The following is a 23,041-nucleotide window of genomic DNA, read 5'->3' on the forward strand; positions in this document are numbered from 1 at the left end:
AGTAATTATACTGTAACATATAGTAATTATACTGTAACATATAGTAAGTATACTGTAACATATAGTAAACATATAGTAATTATACTGTAATAGATAGTAAACATATAGTAATTATACTTTAACGAGGCAATTCACACTAGTGATATACTGTAATATACTGTAGGGTTTACCACTAACACAAGTCCCAGCCATAGTATGCTGATATACTGTAATATACTGTAGGGTTTACCACTAACACTAGTCCCAGACATAGTATGCTGATATACTGTAATATACTGTAGGGTTTACCACTAACACAAGTCCCAGACATAGTATGCTGATATACTGTAATATACTGTAGGGTTTACCACTAACACAAGTCCCAGACATAGTATGCTGATATACTGTAATATACTGTAGGGTTTACCACTAACACTAGTCCCAGACATAGTATGCTGATATACTGTAATATACTGTAGGGTTTACCACTAACACTAGTCCCAGACATAGTATGCTGATATACTGTAATATACTGTAGGGTTTACCACTAACACTAGTCCCAGACATAGTATGCTGATATACTGTAATATACTGTAGGGTTTACCACTAACACTAGTCCCAGACATAGTATGCTGATATACTGTAATATACTGTAGGGTTTACCACTAACACTAGTCCCAGACATAGTATGCTGATATACTGTAATATACTGTAGGGTTTACCACTAACACTAGTCCCAGACATAGTATGCTGATATACTGTAATATACTGTAGGGTTTACCACTAACACTAGTCCCAGACATAGTATGCTGATATACTGTAATATACTGTAGGGTTTACCACTAACACTAGTCCCAGACATAGTATGCTGATATACTGTAATATACTGTAGGGTTTACCACTAACACTAGTCCCAGACATAGTATGCTGATATACTGTAATATACTGTAGGGTTTACCACTAACACTAGTCCCAGACATAGTATGCTGATATACTGTAATATACTGTAGGGTTTACCACTAACACTAGTCCCAGACATAGTATGCTGATATACTGTAATATACTGTAGGGTTTACCACTAACACTAGTCCCAGACATAGTATGCTGATATACTGTAATATACTGTAGGGTTTACCACTAACACTAGTCCCAGACATAGTATGCTGATATACTGTAATATACTGTAGGGTTTACCACTAACACTAGTCCCAGACATAGTATGCTGATATACTGTAATATACTGTAGGGTTTACCACTAACACTAGTCCCAGACATAGTATGCTGATATACTGTAATATACTGTAGGGTTTACCACTAACACTAGTCCCAGACATAGTATGCTGATATACTGTAATATACTGTAGGGTTTACCACTAACACTAGTCCCAGACATAGTATGCTGATATACTGTAATATACTGTAGGGTTTACCACTAACACTAGTCCCAGACATAGTATGCTGATATACTGTAATATACTGTAGGGTTTACCACTAACACTAGTCCCAGACATAGTATGCTGATATACTGTAATATACTGTAGGGTTTACCACTAACACTAGTCCCAGACATAGTATGCTGATATACTGTAATATACTGTAGGGTTTACCACTAACACTAGTCCCAGACATAGTATGCTGATATACTGTAATATACTGTAGGGTTTACCACTAACACTAGTCCCAGACATAGTATGCTGATATACTGTAATATACTGTAGGGTTTACCACTAACACTAGTCCCAGACATAGTATGCTGATATACTGTAATATACTGTAGGGTTTACCACTAACACTAGTCCCAGACATAGTATGCTGATATACTGTAATATACTGTAGGGTTTACCACTAACACAAGTCCCAGACATAGTATGCTGATATACTGTAATATACTGTAGGGTTTACCACTAACACTAGTCCCAGACATAGTATGCTGATATACTGTAATATACTGTAGGGTTTACCACTAACACAAGTCCCAGACATAGTATGCTGATATACTGTAATATACTGTAGGGTTTACCACTAACACAAGTCCCAGCCATAGTATGCTGATATACTGTAATATACTGTAGGGTTTACCACTAACACAAGTCCCAGCCATAGTATGCTGATATACTGTAATATACTGTAGGGTTTACCACTAACACAAGTCCTCTAGTCCCAGCCATAGTATGCTGATATACTGTAATATACTGTAGGGTTTACCATTAACACTAGTCCTCTAGTCCCAGCCATAGTATGCTGATATACTGTAATATACTGTAGGGTTTACCACTAACACTGCTGATATACTGTAATATACTGTAGGGTTTACCACTAACACTAGTCCTCTAGTCCCAGACATAGTATGCTGATATACTATTCTTCACTATGTATGTGTTTCTATTTCAATGGGAGGGTTTAATCTTTCTCTTACCCTGGACAGATTTATCCTTACTTTTACAGGTGTGAGATTTCATTGTCTCACCCTAGGGTTGAGACAAGCTACACGTGCTCTTTGCACGTTCTCCACAATGAACCTGACGTCACTGATGTTACCCGGAAGAAGAACTACTTTTATATATGTGGTCACATACATACACAAGTTCGTCTGCTAATCTTGTAGTGTTTACATTTGACATCAAAGAAGATTGGATTGATTTTAAAATGTTTAAAATATGAACCGTCTGACGCATACATATAATATTAATACGCTATCCACGTGTTCCTGTTTACAAACGATATGCTTCGTCTTACACTTGGACATGAACAACAGGGTAAGAGAAAAATAATCATTCACCCCCTCGGGAATGAGATAGGGGGATCTCAACCCTCGGGGGGGGGGGGGGGAAGATTCTTAAGTTGCCAAGCACTCGGCAAAGCCTCGTGTTTGGCAAATTAAGAATCTTCCCCCCTCGGGTTGAGATCCCCCTATCTCACCCCCAAGGGGATGAGAGATTTTATTACTCCTAGAGCCACCTTTGCTATGCTGAGTACTGGGGATGCTACATCCATTGAGGTAAGACTTGTAATATTCTGTTAAACTATAGTACTCTGGCCTACCAAGTATTATTGCTATTGTCAAAGTCAGAGGTACTGTAACAATAAAGTAATATAGTAAACAATACTATACTGCAACACAGCATAAATGATTTAACAAAACCTTGGAGATCTTGGAGGATTAAGTACTTTTTTATATAATGTACTATACTACAATACTTACTACAATACTTACCACAGGTGCCCCGTAAAATTTCACATCCTCCGTGGCGTTGACCAGACTGTCATTGGTCAGAAGTATACAGTTATCACAGGTATCATAGTCCACCTGAAACAAGGCCACATCACTCAAGACAGGGATCAGACATATCATCACAATACCAGAACTGTATGTTGTTGACTAAACCCCAGCTAAATACTGCCTCGGATATATTCAATCTCCCAAGCAAGTATGTACCTTGCCTGATGAGATTTTCATATATGATTTAGAAGTTACAACCATGTAAGTTATTTTTTTTCCATTTAGCCATGTAATTTTATTTCAACTGTGAATGATCTAGTGTTGAACGCTTACCAATCGGAGGTTAACAGGTCCGTAAAATTATCAATGAACTATCGGAGGTTTACAGGTCCATAAAATTATCAATGAACTATCGGAGGTTTACAGGTTCGTAAAATTATCAATGAACTATCGGAGGTTTACAAGTCCATAAAATTATCAATGAACTATCGGAGATTTACAGGTCCATAAAATTATCAATGAACAGCCACTATCGGAGGTTTACAGGTCCATAAAATTATCAATGAACTATCGGGGGTTTACAGGTTCGTAAAATTATCAATGAACTATCGGAGGTTTACAGGTCCATAAAATTATCAATGAACTATCGGAGATTTACAGGTCCATAAAATTATCAATGAGCTATCAAAGGTCAATGGTTATGTAAAGGTCATTATGTTAGTTATTAACATATCAAAAAGCACAAGGTACAGACATGTGATCATTTTGAGATCCGATGTGAGTTGTGTTGATGGAGATAAAACAACTATGCAGAAGATGAGACTGACCACACTGATAATGGAGGAAACACAGACTACGGCTACACACAGAATGGCCAGGATGATTCGCACCAGTGCGCTCCTCTTGGTCAGTCCAGACAGGTGGGCAAGAATGCCAATGATCACTCCCTTGTCCTCAGAGACCTAACAACAGAGACAACATCCACTCAGAAATGTTACCATATCCATACAGCCAGTGTCTACAATCCTAAGTAAAATATATATAAAAAAAGACATATATGATTTGAAACCTGATTATAAGTGCTCTTACTTTTAGGACACTCCAAGTGCTTAACAATAAGGGACTCAACTCTAAAATACAAAAGGGTAATACTTTCTTGGGATCTGATAATTAATTACCTTATTATTTGTGGTTTGTAAATAAATTATATGTAAAAAAAGTAAATGAATTAAACTATACCGACTGTATCCAATGACCTTGATTAGTTATATATATCTGTTGTTATGGTAATAACCAGATAATCCCTGTTGTTATGATAATAACCAGGTAGTCCCTGTTGTTATGGTAATAACCAGATAGTCCCTGTTGTTATGGTAATAACCAGATAGTCCCTGTTGTTATGGTAATAACCAGATAGTCCCTGTTGTTATGGTAATAACCAGATAGTCCCTGTTGTTATGGTAATAACCAGATAGTCCCTGTTGTTATGGTAATAACCAGATAGTCCCTGTTGTTATGGTAATAACCAGATAGTCCCTGTTGTTATGGTAATAACCAGATAGTCCCTGTTGTTATGGTAATAACCAGATAGTCCCTGTTGTTATGGTAATAACCAGATAGTCCCTGTTGTTATGGTAATAACCAGATAGTCCCTGTTGTTATGGTAATAACCAGATAGTCCCTGTTGTTATGGTAATAACCAGATAGTCCCTGTTGTTATGGTAATAACCAGATAGTCCCTGTTGTTATGGTAATAACCAGATAGTCCCTGTTGTTATGGTAATAACCAGATAGTCCCTGTTGTTATGGTAATAACCAGATAGTCCCTGTTGTTATGGTAATAACCAGATAGTCCCTGTTGTTATGGTAATAACCAGATAGTCCCTGTTGTTATGGTAATAACCAGATAGTCCCTGTTGTTATGGTAATAACCAGATAGTCCCTGTTGTTATGGTAATAACCAGATAGTCCCTGTTGTTATGGTAATAACCAGATAGTCCCTGTTGTTATGGTAATAACCAGATAGTCCCTGTTGTTATGGTAATAACCAGATAGTCCCTGTTGTTATGGTAATAACCAGATAGTCCCTGTTGTTATGGTAATAACCAGATAGTCCCTGTTGTTATGGTAATAACCAGATAGTCCCTGTTGTTATGGTAATAACCAGATAGTCCCTGTTGTTATGGTAATAACCAGATAGTCCCTGTTGTTATGGTAATAACCAGATAGTCCCTGTTGTTATGGTAATAACCAGATAGTCCCTGTTGTTATGGTAATAACCAGATAGTCCCTGTTGTTATGGTAATAACCAGATAGTCCCTGTTGTTATGGTAATAACCAGATAGTCCCTGTTGTTATGGTAATAACCAGATAGTCCCTGTTGTTATGGTAATAACCAGATAGTCCCTGTTGTTATGGTAATAACCAGATAGTCCCTGTTGTTATGGTAATAACCAGATAGTCCCTGTTGTTATGGTAATAACCAGATAGTCCCTGTTGTTATGGTAATAACCAGATAGTCCCTGTTGTTATGGTAATAACCAGATAGTCCCTGTTGTTATGGTAATAACCAGATAGTCCCTGTTGTTATGGTAATAACCAGATAGTCCCTGTTGTTATGGTAATAACCAGATAGTCCCTGTTGTTATGGTAATAACCAGATAGTCCCTGTTGTTATGGTAATAACCAGATAGTCCCTGTTGTTATGGTAATAACCAGATAGTCCCTGTTGTTATGGTAATAACCAGATAGTCCCTGTTGTTATGGTAATAACCAGATAGTCCCTGTTGTTATGGTAATAACCAGATAGTCCCTGTTGTTATGGTAATAACCAGATAGTCCCTGTTGTTATGGTAATAACCAGATAGTCCCTGTTGTTATGGTAATAACCAGATAGTCCCTGTTGTTATGGTAATAACCAGATAGTCCCTGTTGTTATGGTAATAACCAGATAGTCCCTGTTGTTATGGTAATAACCAGATAGTCCCTGTTGTTATGGTAATAACCAGATAGTCCCTGTTGTTATGGTAATAACCAGATAGTCCCTGTTGTTATGGTAATAACCAGATAGTCCCTGTTGTTATGGTAATAACCAGATAGTCCCTGTTGTTATGGTAATAACCAGATAGTCCCTGTTGTTATGGTAATAACCAGATAGTCCCTGTTGTTATGGTAATAACCAGATAGTCCCTGTTGTTATGGTAATAACCAGATAGTCCCTGTTGTTATGGTAATAACCAGATAGTCCCTGTTGTTATGGTAATAACCAGATAGTCCCTGTTGTTATGGTAATAACCAGATAGTCCCTGTTGTTATGGTAATAACCAGATAATCCCTGTTGTTATGGTAATAACCAGATAGTCCCTGTTGTTATGTAATAACCAGATAGTCCCTGTTGTTATGGTAATAACCAGGTAGTCCCTTTTGTTATGGTAATAACCAGATAATCCCTGTTGTCATGGTTACTACCAAGGTAGAGTTGTTATATGGTTACTTACCAGGAAGTCTCCAATAAAGCAGATGAATATCACAGATAAAAAGAATGCAAATCCAACAGTAGCACTTCCAAACCAGGTGCCGCTTAGAACCCTACAACACAAAAATAGCACACTAAACACTATATCATTTATGGTCAATACAAATTTTGACAGTTACAACTACCAATTTATTGGAAGAGCCTCTCTGCTTCATTGAACAAACAACTTTGAAGTTGTACCTACGACACATATATAAAGAGGGACTTTCAGTGATTTAGTGACAACATTGTATGTACAGCAATAAAATTGTGTTATTGATAAAAATGGTATGAACTTTACCATATAATAAAGATATTATGAGCATGATGACATTTGAACTCACATACTGATAGAATGGTCCGTATAACATTTTACCTTGGTCATAGTCTGACAGAGTGACCTGTGACACAAAAGCCTGTATGACATTTGACCTACCATGCTGATAGATAGCCTGTAGGAACTATGGAACTATTTAACTGCCTTTGACTAACCCCAGTTACAGGATGACCTTTATGACCTTTGACCTACCCCAGTGACAGGATGACCTGTATGACCTTTGACTTACCCCAGTGACAGGATGACCTGTATGACCTTTGACTTACCCCAGTGACAGGATGACCTGTATGACCTTTGACTAACCCCAGTGACAGGATGACTTGTATGACCTTTGACTAACCCCAGTGACAGGATGACCTGTATGGCCTTTGACTTACCCCAGTGACAGAATGACCTTTATGACCTTTGACTTACCCCAGTGACAGGATGACCTGTATGACCTTTGACTCACCCCAGTGATAGGATGACCTTTGACTCACCCCCGTGACAGGATGACCTGTATATTTTGACTCACCCCAGTGACATATTGACCTGTATGACTTTTGATTTACTCCAGTGACAGGATGACCTGCATGACCTTTGACTTACCCCAGTGATAGGATGACCTGTATGACCTGTACTGCTACAAATATACCAGCGATGCACAGCACACCAATCCTGAAGGAGGGGTTAGGTCTCTTTGAGTACTCCTTCTCCATCCCATTCTTAAACGTCAACAGCAGCCAGTTAAAGTCTCCCTCAGACCGCCAGGAACTGTAAAACATAACACGAAATCAGGAAAATGTACCTTGAATGTCAATGTCAGGCATGATTAGTACTAAAGAGGAAAGTCTTATGTTCAAATTTATGTATATATAGACACTGGAAATAAAAGCATGTTGTGAAAATGAGACTACTGGAAGAAGTACATATAAAGGGCCTGTTTGATTCTAGTAGTTCTTCATTGTGGTGTGCACAAACAGATGTTTTTGTTGTTGTGTATAATTTTTGGATTCCTATCAATAATACACAAAATATGGATTATTAAGGATGGAAGTATACTGATAATTTCATTTTAACTAAATTTGAAATATGTAATGTAAGTATATCATCTTATTGAGTACTATGTAACATTCTTTACCTTACTGATTGCTTAGCACTATTCTTGGCCTTAATGTCTTAGTGATATCTTAGAAATTTACAACTCATTTAAGTAATATTTTAAACCTTATTGAGTCCTAAGAGACATCCTTGACCTTAAATAACTCTCAGTAACATCTTTGACCTGAATGACTCTTTAGCAACATTCTTGATGTGAGTGTTTTCTTTGCAATAACCTTGACCGTAATGTCTCGTTGTTAACCTATTTGACATAAAGGACTCCTAAGCAACATCTTGGCCTTAAAGACTTATTGATGACTCCTTAGCAACACATCTGGCCAAAACGGACAATCAGCAACCTTATTGATGACTTCCTGGCAACATATCTGGCCCAAACGGACAAGCAACAACCTTATTGATGATTCCTTAGCAACATATATGGCCCAAACGGACAAGCAACAACCTTATTGATGATTCCTTAGCAACATATATGGCCCAAACGGACAAGCAACAACCTTATTGATGACTCCTTAGCAACATATCTGGCCCAAACGGACAAGCAACAACCTTATTGATGACTCCTTAGCAACATATCTGGCCCAAACGGACAAGCAACAACCTTATTGATGACTCCTTAGCAACATATCTGGCCCAAACGGACAAGCAACAACCTTATTGATGACTCCTTAGCAACATATCTGGCCCAAACGGACAAGCAACAACCTTATTGATGACTCCTTAGCAACATATCTGGCCCAAACGGACAAGCAACAACCTTATTGATGACTCCTTAGCAACATATCTGGCCCAAACGGACAAGCAACAACCTTATTGATGACTCCTTAGCAACATATCTGGCCCAAACGGACAAGCAACAACCTTATTGATGACTCCTTAGCAACATATCTGGCCCAAACGGACAAGCAACAACCTTATTGATGACTCCTTAGCAACATATCTGGCCCAAACGGACAAGCAACAACCTTATTGATGACTCCTTAGCAACATATCTGGCCCAAACGGACAAGCAACAACCTTATTGATGATTCCTTAGCAACATATCTGGCCCAAACGGACAAGCAACAACCTTATTGATGACTCCTTAGCAACATATCTGGCCCAAACGGACAAGCAACAACCTTATTGATGACTCCTTAGCAACATATCTGGCCCAAACGGACAAGCAACAACCTTATTGATGACTCCTTAGCAACATATCTGGCCCAAACGGACAAGCAACAACCTTATTGATGACTCCTTAGCAACATATCTGGCCCAAACGGACAAGCAACAACCTTATTGATGACTCCTTAGCAACATATCTGGCCCAAACGGACAAGCAACAACCTTATTGATGACTCCTTAGCAACATATCTGGCCCAAACGGACAAGCAACAACCTTATTGATGACTCCTTAGCAACATATCTGGCCCAAACGGACAAGCAACAACCTTATTGATGACTCCTTAGCAACATATCTGGCCCAAACGGACAAGCAACAACCTTATTGATGACTCCTTAGCAACATATCTGGCCCAAACGGACAAGCAACAACCTTATTGATGATTCCTTAGCAACATATCTGGCCCAAACGGACAAGCAACAACCTTATTGATGATTCCTTAGCAACATATCTGGCCCAAACGGACAAGCAACAACCTTATTGATGACTCCTTAGCAGCAACATATCTGGCCCAAACGGACAAGCAACAACCTTATTGATGATTCCTTAGCAACATATCTGGCCCAAACGGACAAGCAACAACCTTATTGATGACTCCTTAGCAGCAACATATCTGGCCCAAACGGACAGGCAACAACCTTATTGATGATTCCTTAGCAACATATATGGCCCAAACGGACAAGCAACAACCTTATTGATGATTCCTTAACAACATATCTGGCCCAGACGGACAAGCAACAACCTTAGTGATGATTCCTTAGCAACATATATCGCCCAAACGGACAAGCAACAACCTTAGTGATGACTCCTTAGCAGCAACATATCTGGCCCAAACGGACAAGCAATAACCTTATTGATGATTCCTTAACAACATATCTGGCCCAGACGGACAAGCAACAACCTTATTGATGACTCCTTAGCAGCAACATATCTGGCCCAAACGGACAAGCAACAACCTTATTGATGATTCCTTAGCAACATATCTGGCCCAAACGGACAAGCAACAACCTTATTGATGACTCCTTAGCAGCAACATATCTGGCCCAAACGGACAAGCAACAACCTTATTGATGATTCCTTAGCAACATATCTGGCCCAAACGGACAAGCAACAACCTTATTGATGACTCCTTAGCAGCATAATATCTGGCCCAAACGGACAAGCAACAACCTTATTGATGATTCCTTAGCAACATATCTGGCCCAAACGGACAAGAAACAACCTTATTGATGACTCCTTAGCAGCATATCTGGCCCAAACAGACAAGCAACAACCTTATTGATTCCTTAGCAACATATCTGGCCCAAACGGACAAGAAACAACCTTATTGATGACCCCTTAGCAGCATATCTGGCCCAAACGCACAAGCAACAACCTTATTGATTCCTTAGCAACATATCTGGCCCAAACGAACAAGCAACAACCTTATTGATAACTCCTTAGCAGCATATCTGGCCCAAATGGACAAGCAACAACCTTATTGATGATTCCTTAGCAACATATCTGGCCCAAATTGACAAGCAACAACCTTATTGATGACTCCTTAGCAGCAACATATCTGGCCCAAACGGACAAGCAACAACCTTATTGATGACTCCTTAGTAGCAACATATCTGGCCCAAACGGACAAGCTACAACCTTATTGATGACGTCTTGGCAACATCCTGGCCTTTCACCCATTTACCCCTAAAGTCATATTTGAACCTTACCAAATCAAAGACTGTGAAAGTCTAGTTTATAGATGTAGGAACGAATGAGTTAATGATTCCTTTTAACTCCCTTGACTTGATGTATAGGTACATAGACCGTAATTAAGTTTGTCTTTCTCATAACCTATGACCGTAGCTCAGTTTAACAAACCTGCATATGATCTTACTTCAAGTATCCTGTTTGACACAGTAGAACTGATCTTAATACAATCTGGCATGTCTAACTTAACACCTTTACCTTTTCTTGCCCAGGTCCTTGGACTTCCTCGCCAGCTCTGCATTGACTTCTCCCTGAAACTGCTGACTCATGGCTACCACACTGGGGATAAAATTATGTACATTTAATTACATATCCCTGCACGACTAAAACGTCTGTCCTTGACAGCTTGATGTTTTCGTTTTTTTATTCCTAAGAAACCCTTTTGGTTCAAAGCTTCTTTTATTAGATGGAACAAATTTATCTTTGATACGAGTGATTTTTCATTTTTTTTTTCTCATTTAAAAAAATTGCTCTTCTCTCAAACAAAGGCTGAAGAACCTACCTTTGGTCGTCCACGATGGAGTTGAGCACCAAGTTAGAGTCAAGAAATGCCAGGCTCTAAAACACCAACCAGTGTGATAATTATATGCATACAAGTATAACATTGCACAGATATTGTCACAAAAACAAGCTATTTTCCAAGTTCCAGACATGTTGTTATGTCACTGAGTATATGTAAAATACAGTGACAATTTGACTAAAGTTAAAACCAACCAAGTTATGACATGGCCAGATACATCAACAGGTAATAACACATTATAATAATTATAACATAGCAGATCAATAATTATAGCAGATTAAAGGATTAATTTTTTAATGTTGTGAAGATATATATATATATATATATATATATATATATATATTTTAAGATGACTTTGAAGATAAGTCATATAGTTGTTACTATAGTAACTTTGGCAATACTAACATTGGTGTTACTATAGTTACTGTGGCAATACTAACATTAGTGTTACTATAGTAACTTTGGCAATACTAGCATTAGTGTTACTATAGTAACTGTGCCAATACTAACATTGGTGTTACTATAGTTACTGTGGCAATACTAACATTAGTGTTACTATAGTAACTTTGGCAATACTAGCATTAGTGTTACTATAGTAACTGTGGCAATACTATCATTAGTGTTAGTATAGTAACAGTGGCAATACTAACATTGATGTTACTATAGTTACTGTGGCAATACTAACATTAGTGTTACTATAGTAACTTTGGCAATACTAACATAAATGTTACTATAGTAACTGTGGTGTTACTGTATTGATTGTGGTGTTACTATAATGACAGTTGTGTTACAATAGTGACTGTGGTGTTACAATAGTGACTGTGGTTATATTGATTGTGGTGTTACTATAATGACAGTGGTGTTACTATTATGACTTTGTTGTTGCTATAGTGACTGTGGTTATGCTATTGTGACTGTGGTGTTACCATAGTAACTGTGGTGTTATTATAGTGATTGCAGTATTACTATAGTGAGTGTGGTGTTACTAAAGTGATTGTGGTGTTACTATTGTGACTGTGGTGTTGCTATAGTGATTGCGGTGTTGCTATAGTGATTGTGGTATTACTATAGTGATTGTGGTGTTGCTATTGTGAATGTGGTATAACTATAGTGATTGTGGTATTACCATAGTGATTGCGGTGTTACTATAGTGATTGTGGTGTTACTATTGTCACTGTGGTGTTGCAATAGTGACTGTGGTGTTGCAATATTGATTGTGGTGTTGCTATTGTGATTGTGGTGTTACTATAGTGATTGTGGTGTTACTATAGTGATTATGGTGTGGCTATAGTGAGTGTGGTGTTGCTATTGTGATTGTGGTATTACTATAGTGATTGTGGTGTTGCTATTGTGACTTTGGTGTTACCAAAGTTATTGTGGTGTTACTGTTGTGACTGTGGTGTTACCATAGTGATTGCGGTGTTACTATAGTGATTGTGGTGTTACTATTGTCACTGTGGTGTTGCAATAGTGACTGTGGTGTTGCAATATTGATTGTGGTGTTGCTATTGTGATTGCGGTGTTACTATAGTGATTGTGGTGTTACTATTGTCACTGTGGTGTTGCAATAGTGACTGTGGTGTTGCAATATTGATTGTGGTGTTGCTATTGTGATTGTGGTGTTGCTATAGTGATTTCGGTGTTACTATAGTGAATGTGGTGTTACCAAAGTGATTGTGGTGTAACCATAGTGATTGTGGTGTTGCTATTGTGATTGCGATGTTACTATAGTGATTGTGGTGTTGCTATTGTGACTGTGGTGTAACAATAGTGATTGTGGTGTTACTGTTGTGACTGTGGTGTTACCATAGTGATTGCGGTGTTACTATAGCGATTGTGGTGTTGCTATAGTGATTTCGGTGTTACTATAGTGAATGTGGTGTTACCAAAGTGATTGTGGTGTAACCATAGTGATTGTGGTGTTGCTATTGTGATTGTGGTGTTGCCATAGTGATTGTGGTATTAATATAGTGATTGTGGTGTTGTTATTGTGATTGTGGTGTTACCATAGTGATTGTGGTGTTGCTATTGTGATTGTGGTGTTACCATAGTGATTGTGGTGTTGCTATTGTGATTGTGGTGTTACCATAGTGATTGTGGTGTTGCTATTGTGATTGTGGTGTTACCATAGTGATTGTGGTGTTGCTATTGTGATTGTGGTGTTACCATAGTGATTGTGGTGTTGCTATTGTGATTGTGGTGTTACCATAGTGATTGTGGTGTTGCTATTGTGATTGTGGTGTTACCATAGTGATTGTGGTGTTGCTATTGTGTTTATGGTGTTACCATAGTACAGTTGTGAGATCGCACAATGTTACATGATGTGCGGTGTGTAGACAATGTTCAAATTATGAAAAACTGTGGAGTAATAGATACCAGAAATTGATATATCACGTTTATTGAACAAAATTGTTTTGAAACGACCTTATTCGAAACCTGTGTAGATATATGGTTATATAGGTATACGTACTGTAGGGAGAAGCAGTCTTAGCTGTTACCTAGGTTAATTAACAGGTATTGGGTACATGTCGTGTGTTTATCAACCGTTAAGAAGGTGTGATTTTTTTACATAAATTGTAACTGGCATAATTAACACAGGCAATGTCCAGTCGATTTTTTTATAACTGTCAAATCACTGATGACCTATAATTGATGGTCAACTCCATTATAAATATAGATAGTTTTGCAGTCATTGTGATAATGTGCATTGAAGAATAGATTAAGTGCAAATTATACCGATCAGATATTTAATGCGTACAATGTACCTTATGTCACACATTTTTTTATTCTGTAACATCGATCAACCATTCTTACCATACTGCACACATGTGAACATAACGGGGAGATCAATTTTTAAATTGCACATCTATGTGCAGTCAGAGTTTGCATTATCTATGCACGAGGTGCGCACAGTAATTTTTGGTGCGTTGCATGATCACACAACTGTAACTGCCATTGCTAAATAGTAAATAATGTGTTACTTTTAACTGGTAATTAAGACATTACTAAGTAATTGCTGTGTTACTATATAATTAAGTGAGTAATTTCTACAATATATCCCTAATATACCACAAGTAGCTGCCCTTATATAAAACTTCTAATCAGCACAAGCTCTATCTTCTAAAGCACAGCCTAAAGAACAAGCTTAGTCACACATTATGTGGGTGTATTATCACACTGGGTTGATAGCAAGTGTGAATGTGTGAAGTCAATGTGAATTGGGTAAATGGTGCTGCAGTGTGTATCCTGTACAGGACTGAAATCATGAGTGACGCAATATTAGGACGGTAAACTGTGTCAAAACTCTGTTTGAGGTAAATATGTCAGAACTATATTGTTAGGATGATAAACTGTGTCAGAACTCATTGTCAGGACGGTAACTGTGTCAGAACTCATAGTTAGGATGGTAACTGTGTCAGAACTCATTGTTAGGATGGTAACTGTATCAGAACTTATTGTTAGGATGGTAACTGTGTCAGAACTCATTGTCAGGATGGTAACTGTGTCAGAACTCATTGTTAGGATGGTAAACTGTTTCAGAACTCATTGTTAGGATGATAACTGTGTCAGAACTCATTGTTAGGATGGTCACTGTATCAGAACTTATTGTTAGGATGGTAACTGCGTCAGAACTCATTGATAGGATTGTAACTGTGTCAGAACTCATTGTAAGGATCGTAACTGTGTCAGAACTCATTGTTAGGATGGGAACTGTGTCAGAACTCATTGTTAGGATGGAAACTGTATCAGAACTTATTGTTAGGATGGTAACTGCGTCAGAACTCATTGATAGGATTGTAACTGTGTCAGAACTCATTGTTAGGATCGTAACTGTGTCAGAACTCACTGTTAGGATGATAACTGTGTCATAATTCATTGTTAGGATGGTAAACTGTGTCAGAACTCATTGTTAGGAGGGTAACTGTGTCAGAACTCATTGTTAGGATGGGAACTGTGTCAGAACTCATTGTTAGGATGGTAAACTGTTTCAGAACTCATTGTTAGGATGATAACTGTGTCAGAACTCATTGTTAGGATGGTAACTGTGTCAGAACTAATTGTTAGGATGGTAACTGTGTCAGAACTCATTGTTAGGATGGTAAACTGTGTCAGAACTCTTTGTTAGGATGATAACTGTGTCAGAACTCATTGTTAGGATGATTACTGTGTCAGAACTCATTGTTAGGATGGTAAACTGTGTCAGAACTTATTGTTAGGATGGTAAACTGTGTCAGAACTCATTGTTAGGATGGTAACTGTGTCAGAACTCATTGTTAGGATGGTAAACTGTTTTAGAACTCATTGTTAGGATGGTAAACTGTGTCAGAACTCATTGTTAGGAGGGTAACTGTGTCAGAACTCATTGTTAGGATGGTAAACTGTGTCAGAACTCATTGTTAGGATGATAACTGTGTCAGAACTCATTGTTAGGATGGTAACTATGTCAGAACCAATTGTTAGGATGGTAACTGTGTCATAACTCATTGTTAGGATGGTAACTGTGTCAGAACTCATTGTTAGGATGGTAAACTGTGTCAGAACTCATTGTTAGGATGGTAAACTGTGTCAGAACTCTTTGTTAGGATGATAACTGTGTCAGAACTCATTGTTAGGATGATAACTGTGTCAGAACTCATTGTTAAGATGGTAAACTGTGTCAGAACTTATTGTTAGGATGGTAAACTGTGTCAGAACTCATTGTTAGGATGGTAACTGTGTCAGAACTCCTTGTTAGGATGGTTTCTATGTCAGAACTCATTGTTAGGATGGTAACTGTGTCAGAACTCATTGTTAGGATGGTAACTGTGTCAGAACTCATTGTTAGGATGGTAACTGTGTCAGAACTCATTGTTAGGATGGTAACTGTGTCAGAACTCATTGTTAGGATGGTAACTGTGTCAGAACTCATTGTTAGGATGGTAACTGTGTCAGAACTCATTGTTAGGATGGTAACTGTGTCAGAACTCATTGTTAGGATGGTAACTGTGTCAGAACTCATTGTTAGGATGGTAACTGTGTCAGAACTCATTGTTAGGATGGTAACTGTGTCAGAACTCATTGTTAGGATGGTAACTGTGTCAGAACTCATTGTTAGGATGGTAACTGTGTCAGAACTCATTGTTAGGATGGTAACTATGTCAGAACTCATTGTTAGGATGGTAACTGTGTCAGAACTCATTGTTAGGATGGTAACTGTGTCAGAACTCATTGTTAGGATGGTAACTGTGTCAGAACTCATTGTTAGGATGGTAACTGTGTCAGAACTCATTGTTAGGATGGTAACTGTGTCAGAACTCATTGTTAGGATGGTAACTGTGTCAGAACTCATTGTTAGGATGGTAACTGTGTCAGAACTCATTGTTAGGATGGTAACTGTGTCAGAACTCATTGTTAGGATGGTAACTGTGTCAGAACTCATTGTTAGGATGGTAACTGTGTCAGAACTCATTGTTAGGATGGTAACTGTGTCAGAACTCATTGTTAGGATGGTAACTGTGTCAGAACTCATTGTTAGGATGGTAACTGTGTCAGAACTCATTGTTAGGATGGTAACTGTGTCAGAACTCATTGTTAGGATGGTAACTGTGTCAGAACTCATTGTTAGGATGGTAACTGTGTCAGAACTCATTGTTAGGATGGTAACTGTGTCAGAACTCATTGTTAGGATGGTAACTGTGTCAGAACTCATTGTTAGGATGGTAACTATGTCAGAACTCATTGTTAGGATGGTAACTGTGTCAGAACTCATTGTTAGGATGGTAACTGTGTCAGAACTCATTGTTAGGATGGTAACTATGTCAGAACTCATTGTTAGGATGGTAACTGTGTCAGAACTCATTGTTAGGATGGTAACTGTGTCAGAACTCCTTGTTAGGATGGTTTCTATGTCAGAACTCATTGTTAGGATGGTAACTGTGTCAGAACTCATTGTTAGGATGGTAACTGTGTCAGAACTCATTGTTAGGATGGTTTCTATGTCAGAACTCATTGTTAGGATGGTAACTGTGTCAGAACTCATTGTTAGGATGGTAACTGTGTCAGAACTCCTTGTTAGGATGGTTTCTATGTCAGAACTCATTGTTAGGATGGTAACTGTGTCAGAACTCATTGTTAGGATGGTAACTGTGTCAGAACTCATTGTTAGGATGGTAACTGTGTCAGAACTCATTGTTAGGATGGTAACTGTGTCAGAACTCATTGTTAGGATGGTAACTGTGTCAGAACTCCTTGTTAGGATGGTTTCTATGTCAGAACTCATTGTTAGGATGGTAACTGTGTCAGAACTCATTGTTAGGATGGTAACTGTGTCAGAACTCATTGTTAGGATGGTAACTGTGTCAGAACTCATTGTTAGGATGGTAACTGTGTCAGAACTCCTTGTTAGGATGGTTTCTATGTCAGAACTCATTGTTAGGATGGTAACTGTGTCAGAACTCATTGTTAGGATGGTAACTGTGTCAGAACTCATTGTTAGGATGGTTTCTATGTCAGAACTCATTGTTAGGATGGTAACTGTGTCAGAACTCATTGTTAGGATGGTAACTGTGTCAGAACTCATTGTTAGGATGGTAACTGTGTCAGAACTCATTGTTAGGATGGTAACTGTGTCAGAACTCATTGTTAGGATGGTAACTGTGTCAGAACTCATTGTTAGGATGGTAACTGTGTCAGAACTCATTGTTAGGATGGTAACTGTGTCAGAACTCATTGTTAGGATGGTAACTGTGTCAGAACTCATTGTTAGGATGGTAACTGTGTCAGAACTCATTGTTAGGATGGTAACTGTGTCAGAACTCATTGTTAGGATGGTAACTGTGTCAGAACTCATTGTTAGGATGGTAACTGTGTCAGAACTCCTTGTTAGGATGGTTTCTATGTCAGAACTCATTGTTAGGATGGTAACTGTGTCAGAACTCATTGTTAGGATGGTAACTGTGTCAGAACTCATTGTTAGGATGGTAACTGTGTCAGAACTCATTGTTAGGATGGTAACTGTGTCAGAACTCATTGTTAGGATGGTAACTGTGTCAGAACTCCTTGTTAGGATGGTTTCTATGTCAGAACTCATTGTTAGGATGGTAACTGTGTCAGAACTCATTGTTAGGATGGTAACTGTGTCAGAACTCCTTGTTAGGATGGTTTCTATGTCAGAACTCCTTGTTAGGATGGTTTCTATGTCAGAACTCCTTGTTAGGATGGTTTCTATGTCAGAACTCTCTATTAGTAGGGTTACTGTGGTACAACTATCTGTTAGGGTAGTTACTGTAAATAAATTGAGTGCATTGTAAAGCAGTGGTGCAAATGAGAAGTGCATTACTAGGTGAACTGAAAGCGAAACCTGCTTTAGTTAGTGATTATAAGTTCCTCTACAGCATTTAACTATCTACAGCTGCTATACCCATTCCAAATATTCTGATACATTCATCTCATATAACTTCTACAAATGCCACAGGTGTTTGAATTGGCTGGCAACCCCATCACAAAAATAGATTCAACTATAAATAGTTCTAAAGGATGTTTTATATGTCCTACAGTACAGGTACAACATGTAGTAGTAGCCTATAAAAGGGGGCAAGCAATTCAAACACCTGTGAAACAAACAAACTCATTAAAATACTTTCAATTACCACCACAAATAATGGATTAAATACAATATATTTATTAATGAAATCTCCGAAAAATGTTTGAACTTCATTCTAGACACTTGAATTGTAATTATAAGATTATTACCTATACAACCATCATTTGTCACATGTTACTGGTATAAGATTGCTATAAATTATACCAGAATCACGGTCAATTCATACATCATAGTAAATGCAATTTCGATGGCATGTTAATGAAAAAGGGGGCCAAAATGGTTAATTTCGTGACTTTTTTTGTTAATTGAATTTTTACAAATTTGACCTGTGACCTTTGATAATAAATATAGGTCAAAGTCATCTATTTAATCAACTTGACCTGTGCTTGAACACACTTTATAGTGTTCACCTCAAAAAAGCAGTTTACTAATCCGGCCTTATATGTTCTTTAAAAAGTTGTTTAAAGAAAGAATTGCTGAGGATAACGAACATTGCACCATGGAAAAAGCTCTTAGGTAATTTGTGCTATGTGAGCTAAAACCAATGCAGCAAAAGCTGTTAATCAAATATGAAAACATTCTCCAACACCAAATGAAATTGTAAAATAATCAAAAAGACATTAATCAGTAACACTGCTGCAAAAAACTGTGAGTTGTCTCCCCTTCAAGCATTAGTGAGATAGGGGGTGCTGTGATGTTAGTAATGTTAACCATTAACAAGAACCTATTACCTGTACTTACAGGAATGAGCTGTGTAAGACAAATATACATCATTAAACATCTACTCAAATAGTCATGTAAAATTGCATCCACTCCGATGGAGGGTCAGACAAATTTCTCCGTGCATCAGACTTTCCTGTCCATTTACATATACTCAGTTTAATATTAATGCATTCAAATATTGTTGAATCTCAAGCCAAAGCCTGTTGTTTTATTTGAAAAATAAACTCATGCAGTATTCCAAGTTATACTGTATACAATTCTTTGAAAGTTAAATCAATATTCCAAAATATTGCACGGTGCAAGTGGTGTTATGTTATATAATTCATTATAAATAGTTTCAGTATATACACTTCTATCAGTAGAAGTCATATGTTCTGTGTAAGGATGGGATACCAATAGGTATCAGTTGTTTACTTTCTAACACTAACACCCTTTGACTTACTGTGACACTGAGAAGCTTTGTCGCCATGGTGCTAACACGGAGATTTGCGAAGGGTTTGTCCACATTCCAGCTCTCCAGGTACTTTGTTACTCGTAGAGAGGCACGTAGTGAACTCTCAAATCTTGAACGTATCTTCCTTCCCTCATCAAACTGGAAAACGACACAACAAGAATCAGTCAGAATGGCTGAACCAAGACTCATTTCTAAAGTGTTACAGCAGCTAATAGTCAAGATGTTCATTTACCTTTAACACTTGTATTAAATACATGTACCACTCTTATTAATATTATAAACTGAATTTTGATTGATAATCTTCTATACAGGACATGAATATCGAATCAAAAGTAGCGTATTTGTAGACGAACCTCTCTAGTTTTAGGGACGATGAAGAAGGTTTCAACATTATGTTCAGAAAGGTAGGAATTTCTACGTGCTCCATTTCCTGGTTCCACCTTAAACTCCTCAGAGAGAAATCTCAGAGTGCTTTCTGTTATGTGGACTTTTCTGAAAAAAAAGCAAAGACATTTTAAACAAGAGGAAATTTAAACACTTTGTTGGATTTTTGAGTTATAAAGGGTTATCAAAATCATGGACTATTGTCTGCTTTCTGCTGCAGTCCATTTATATTTTACATTGTGTTGTGATGATGTATCCAATGTCTGTCAATATCAGATATCCTGATGACAGAATTACACTCCAAGTCGCAGAATTCTGTTTCAAAGAAGTGGAGAAATAATCAATCAATCTTCACCAAATGTAAGTATATATGTATGTCTGTAAGTGACTACAATTATCTCATAACTTTTTTTTTTATGTCTGTTTGAATTTAGGCAAAGCAAACATATCAAATCTACCACTATCTTATATACAGATAAAACTGTCAGTCATCTACATGTGACAATCACTATGTCTTCATTGAAATAGATGTTATATGCAAATGAGCAAACACAACAGAGTTATGACCCTACAACTTACCCAGGTAATCCTAACTGAACCCCATGACCCTACAACTTACACAGGTAGTCCTAAATGAACCCCATGACCCTACAACTTACCCAGGTAATCCTCAATGAACCCCATGACCATACAACTTACCCAGGTAATCCTAAATGAACCCTATGACCCTACAACTTACCCAGGTAATCCTAACTGAACCCCATGACCCTACAACTTACCCAGGTAATCCTTAATGAACCCCATGACCCTACAACTTACCCGGGTAATCCTAAATGAACCCATGACTCTACAACTTACCGAGGTAATCCTAAATGAACCCTATGACCCTACAACTTACCCAGGTAGTCCTTACTGAACCCTATGACCCTACAAATTACCCAGGTAATCCTAAATTAACACATGACTCTACAACTTACCCAGTTAGGCCTAAATGAACCCCATGACCCTATAACTTATCCAGGTAATCCTAAATGAACCCTATGACCCTACAGCTTACCCAGGTAATCTTAAATAAACCCTATGACCCTACACCTTACCTAGGTAGTCCTTACTGAACCCTATGACCCTACAACTTACCCAGGAAGGCCTCCTGACTCCATGTGGTTGGCCAGCGTGACGTCATCTGACCAGACATCATACTGCCACTTAGAGAGACCTAGCACTCCACTCAGCACCATGCCGCTGTGAATACCGATCCGCATGTCCACGTTGACCCCTGTGGCCTCCCGCACCTCTCGAATGGCCTCGATCATCTTGAGGCCCATGTTTACACAGTTGATAGCATGCTTTGGGTTGGGGAGGGGCAGTCCACATACACAATAGTAGCAATCTCCAAGAATCTTAATCCGCATACACTGGTGTTTCTAGAACAAGGTCACCAAAAGTCAGGTCAAGGTCATTTAACATGGCGTACCACCAGGTCACCAAGAACTGGTACAGGTCAAAACAAGTCATTAAAGGTCATTTTAAAGTTACTTAACATAACATGCTAACAAGGTCACTAAGGTCCTGAGGCCAAGGTCAAAATAAGAGCCATTACAGGTCATATCTCAAAGTCACAAAAAATAACTACATGTCCCTATGGTCTGGTCAAGGTCAACACATCAGTTATCAAAGGTTTGGTGGTCAAGGTCAACACATCAGTTATCAAAGGTTAAGACCAAACACTTGTTGCCCTATACAGTGTACCTGAGGAAAAGAAGGATTTCCTGTCCATGATTTTAATGTTTTAATTTTATTTTAGTTGCCCTAAATAAACAGATATTTAACCTGCCGCTTCTGAACGTCATAGTCAGGTATATGTTTGATTGTACATACGTTATTAAATTATTACATTTGCTAGGGTCACGGTGTGTATACAGACACCAGTATTATAACCACAAGATTAACATGTAGTGTTGTAGCTAACTGTATAAGTATGTCTGGAATTAATAAGTAATACAAACTAATTCATCAAAGTTCAACAGGACAGGAATGTGCTGTATCACATTACAATAGAATAAACTTATCTTGATGAGGCTGTCAAGGTCAACCCTGGATAGGAATAACACTAGGAAGGATTATAAATGCTTTAAATATAAGTAACAACTCCCAAATAGACGACAAGCAATCACATAAATGTCACAGCTAGTCAGGTCGAGGATAAAAACACGAGTGTTCTGTAAACATAGACAGAGTTATACACGAGGATAAAACCACAAGTATTCCGTACGTAGACATAGAGTTATACACGAGGATAAAACCACCAGTATTCCG

General features: G+C 38.0%; 1 protein-coding gene across 3 annotated transcripts in view; it reads right to left on the minus strand.

The window, feature by feature from the left end:
* LOC110458458 (adenylate cyclase type 2-like) overlaps window positions 1-23,041 on the minus strand; it is a 91,878-nt gene that overhangs the window by 3,926 nt on the left and 64,911 nt on the right. For 2 of the 3 annotated variants that reach the window (XM_021510158.1, XM_021510159.1), the window contains exons 8-17: window positions 21,863-22,149; window positions 20,695-20,833; window positions 20,330-20,479; window positions 19,906-19,914; window positions 11,565-11,620; window positions 11,261-11,341; window positions 7,639-7,803; window positions 6,697-6,787; window positions 4,027-4,161; window positions 3,194-3,286 (exon numbers count right to left, since the gene is read on the minus strand). In XM_021510158.1, the coding sequence (XP_021365833.1) occupies window positions 3,194-3,286; window positions 4,027-4,161; window positions 6,697-6,787; window positions 7,639-7,803; window positions 11,261-11,341; window positions 11,565-11,620; window positions 19,906-19,914; window positions 20,330-20,479; window positions 20,695-20,833; window positions 21,863-22,149 (1,206 nt within the window). The remainder of the gene's footprint in view (window positions 1-3,193; window positions 3,287-4,026; window positions 4,162-6,696; window positions 6,788-7,638; window positions 7,804-11,260; window positions 11,342-11,564; window positions 11,621-19,905; window positions 19,915-20,329; window positions 20,480-20,694; window positions 20,834-21,862; window positions 22,150-23,041) is intronic. The other variant, XM_021510160.1, reaches the window with a different exon arrangement.

This window comes from Mizuhopecten yessoensis, unplaced genomic scaffold (genome assembly GCF_002113885.1).
Source record: "Mizuhopecten yessoensis strain PY_sf001 unplaced genomic scaffold, ASM211388v2 scaffold9615, whole genome shotgun sequence".
NCBI lineage: Eukaryota > Metazoa > Mollusca > Bivalvia > Pectinida > Pectinidae > Mizuhopecten > Mizuhopecten yessoensis.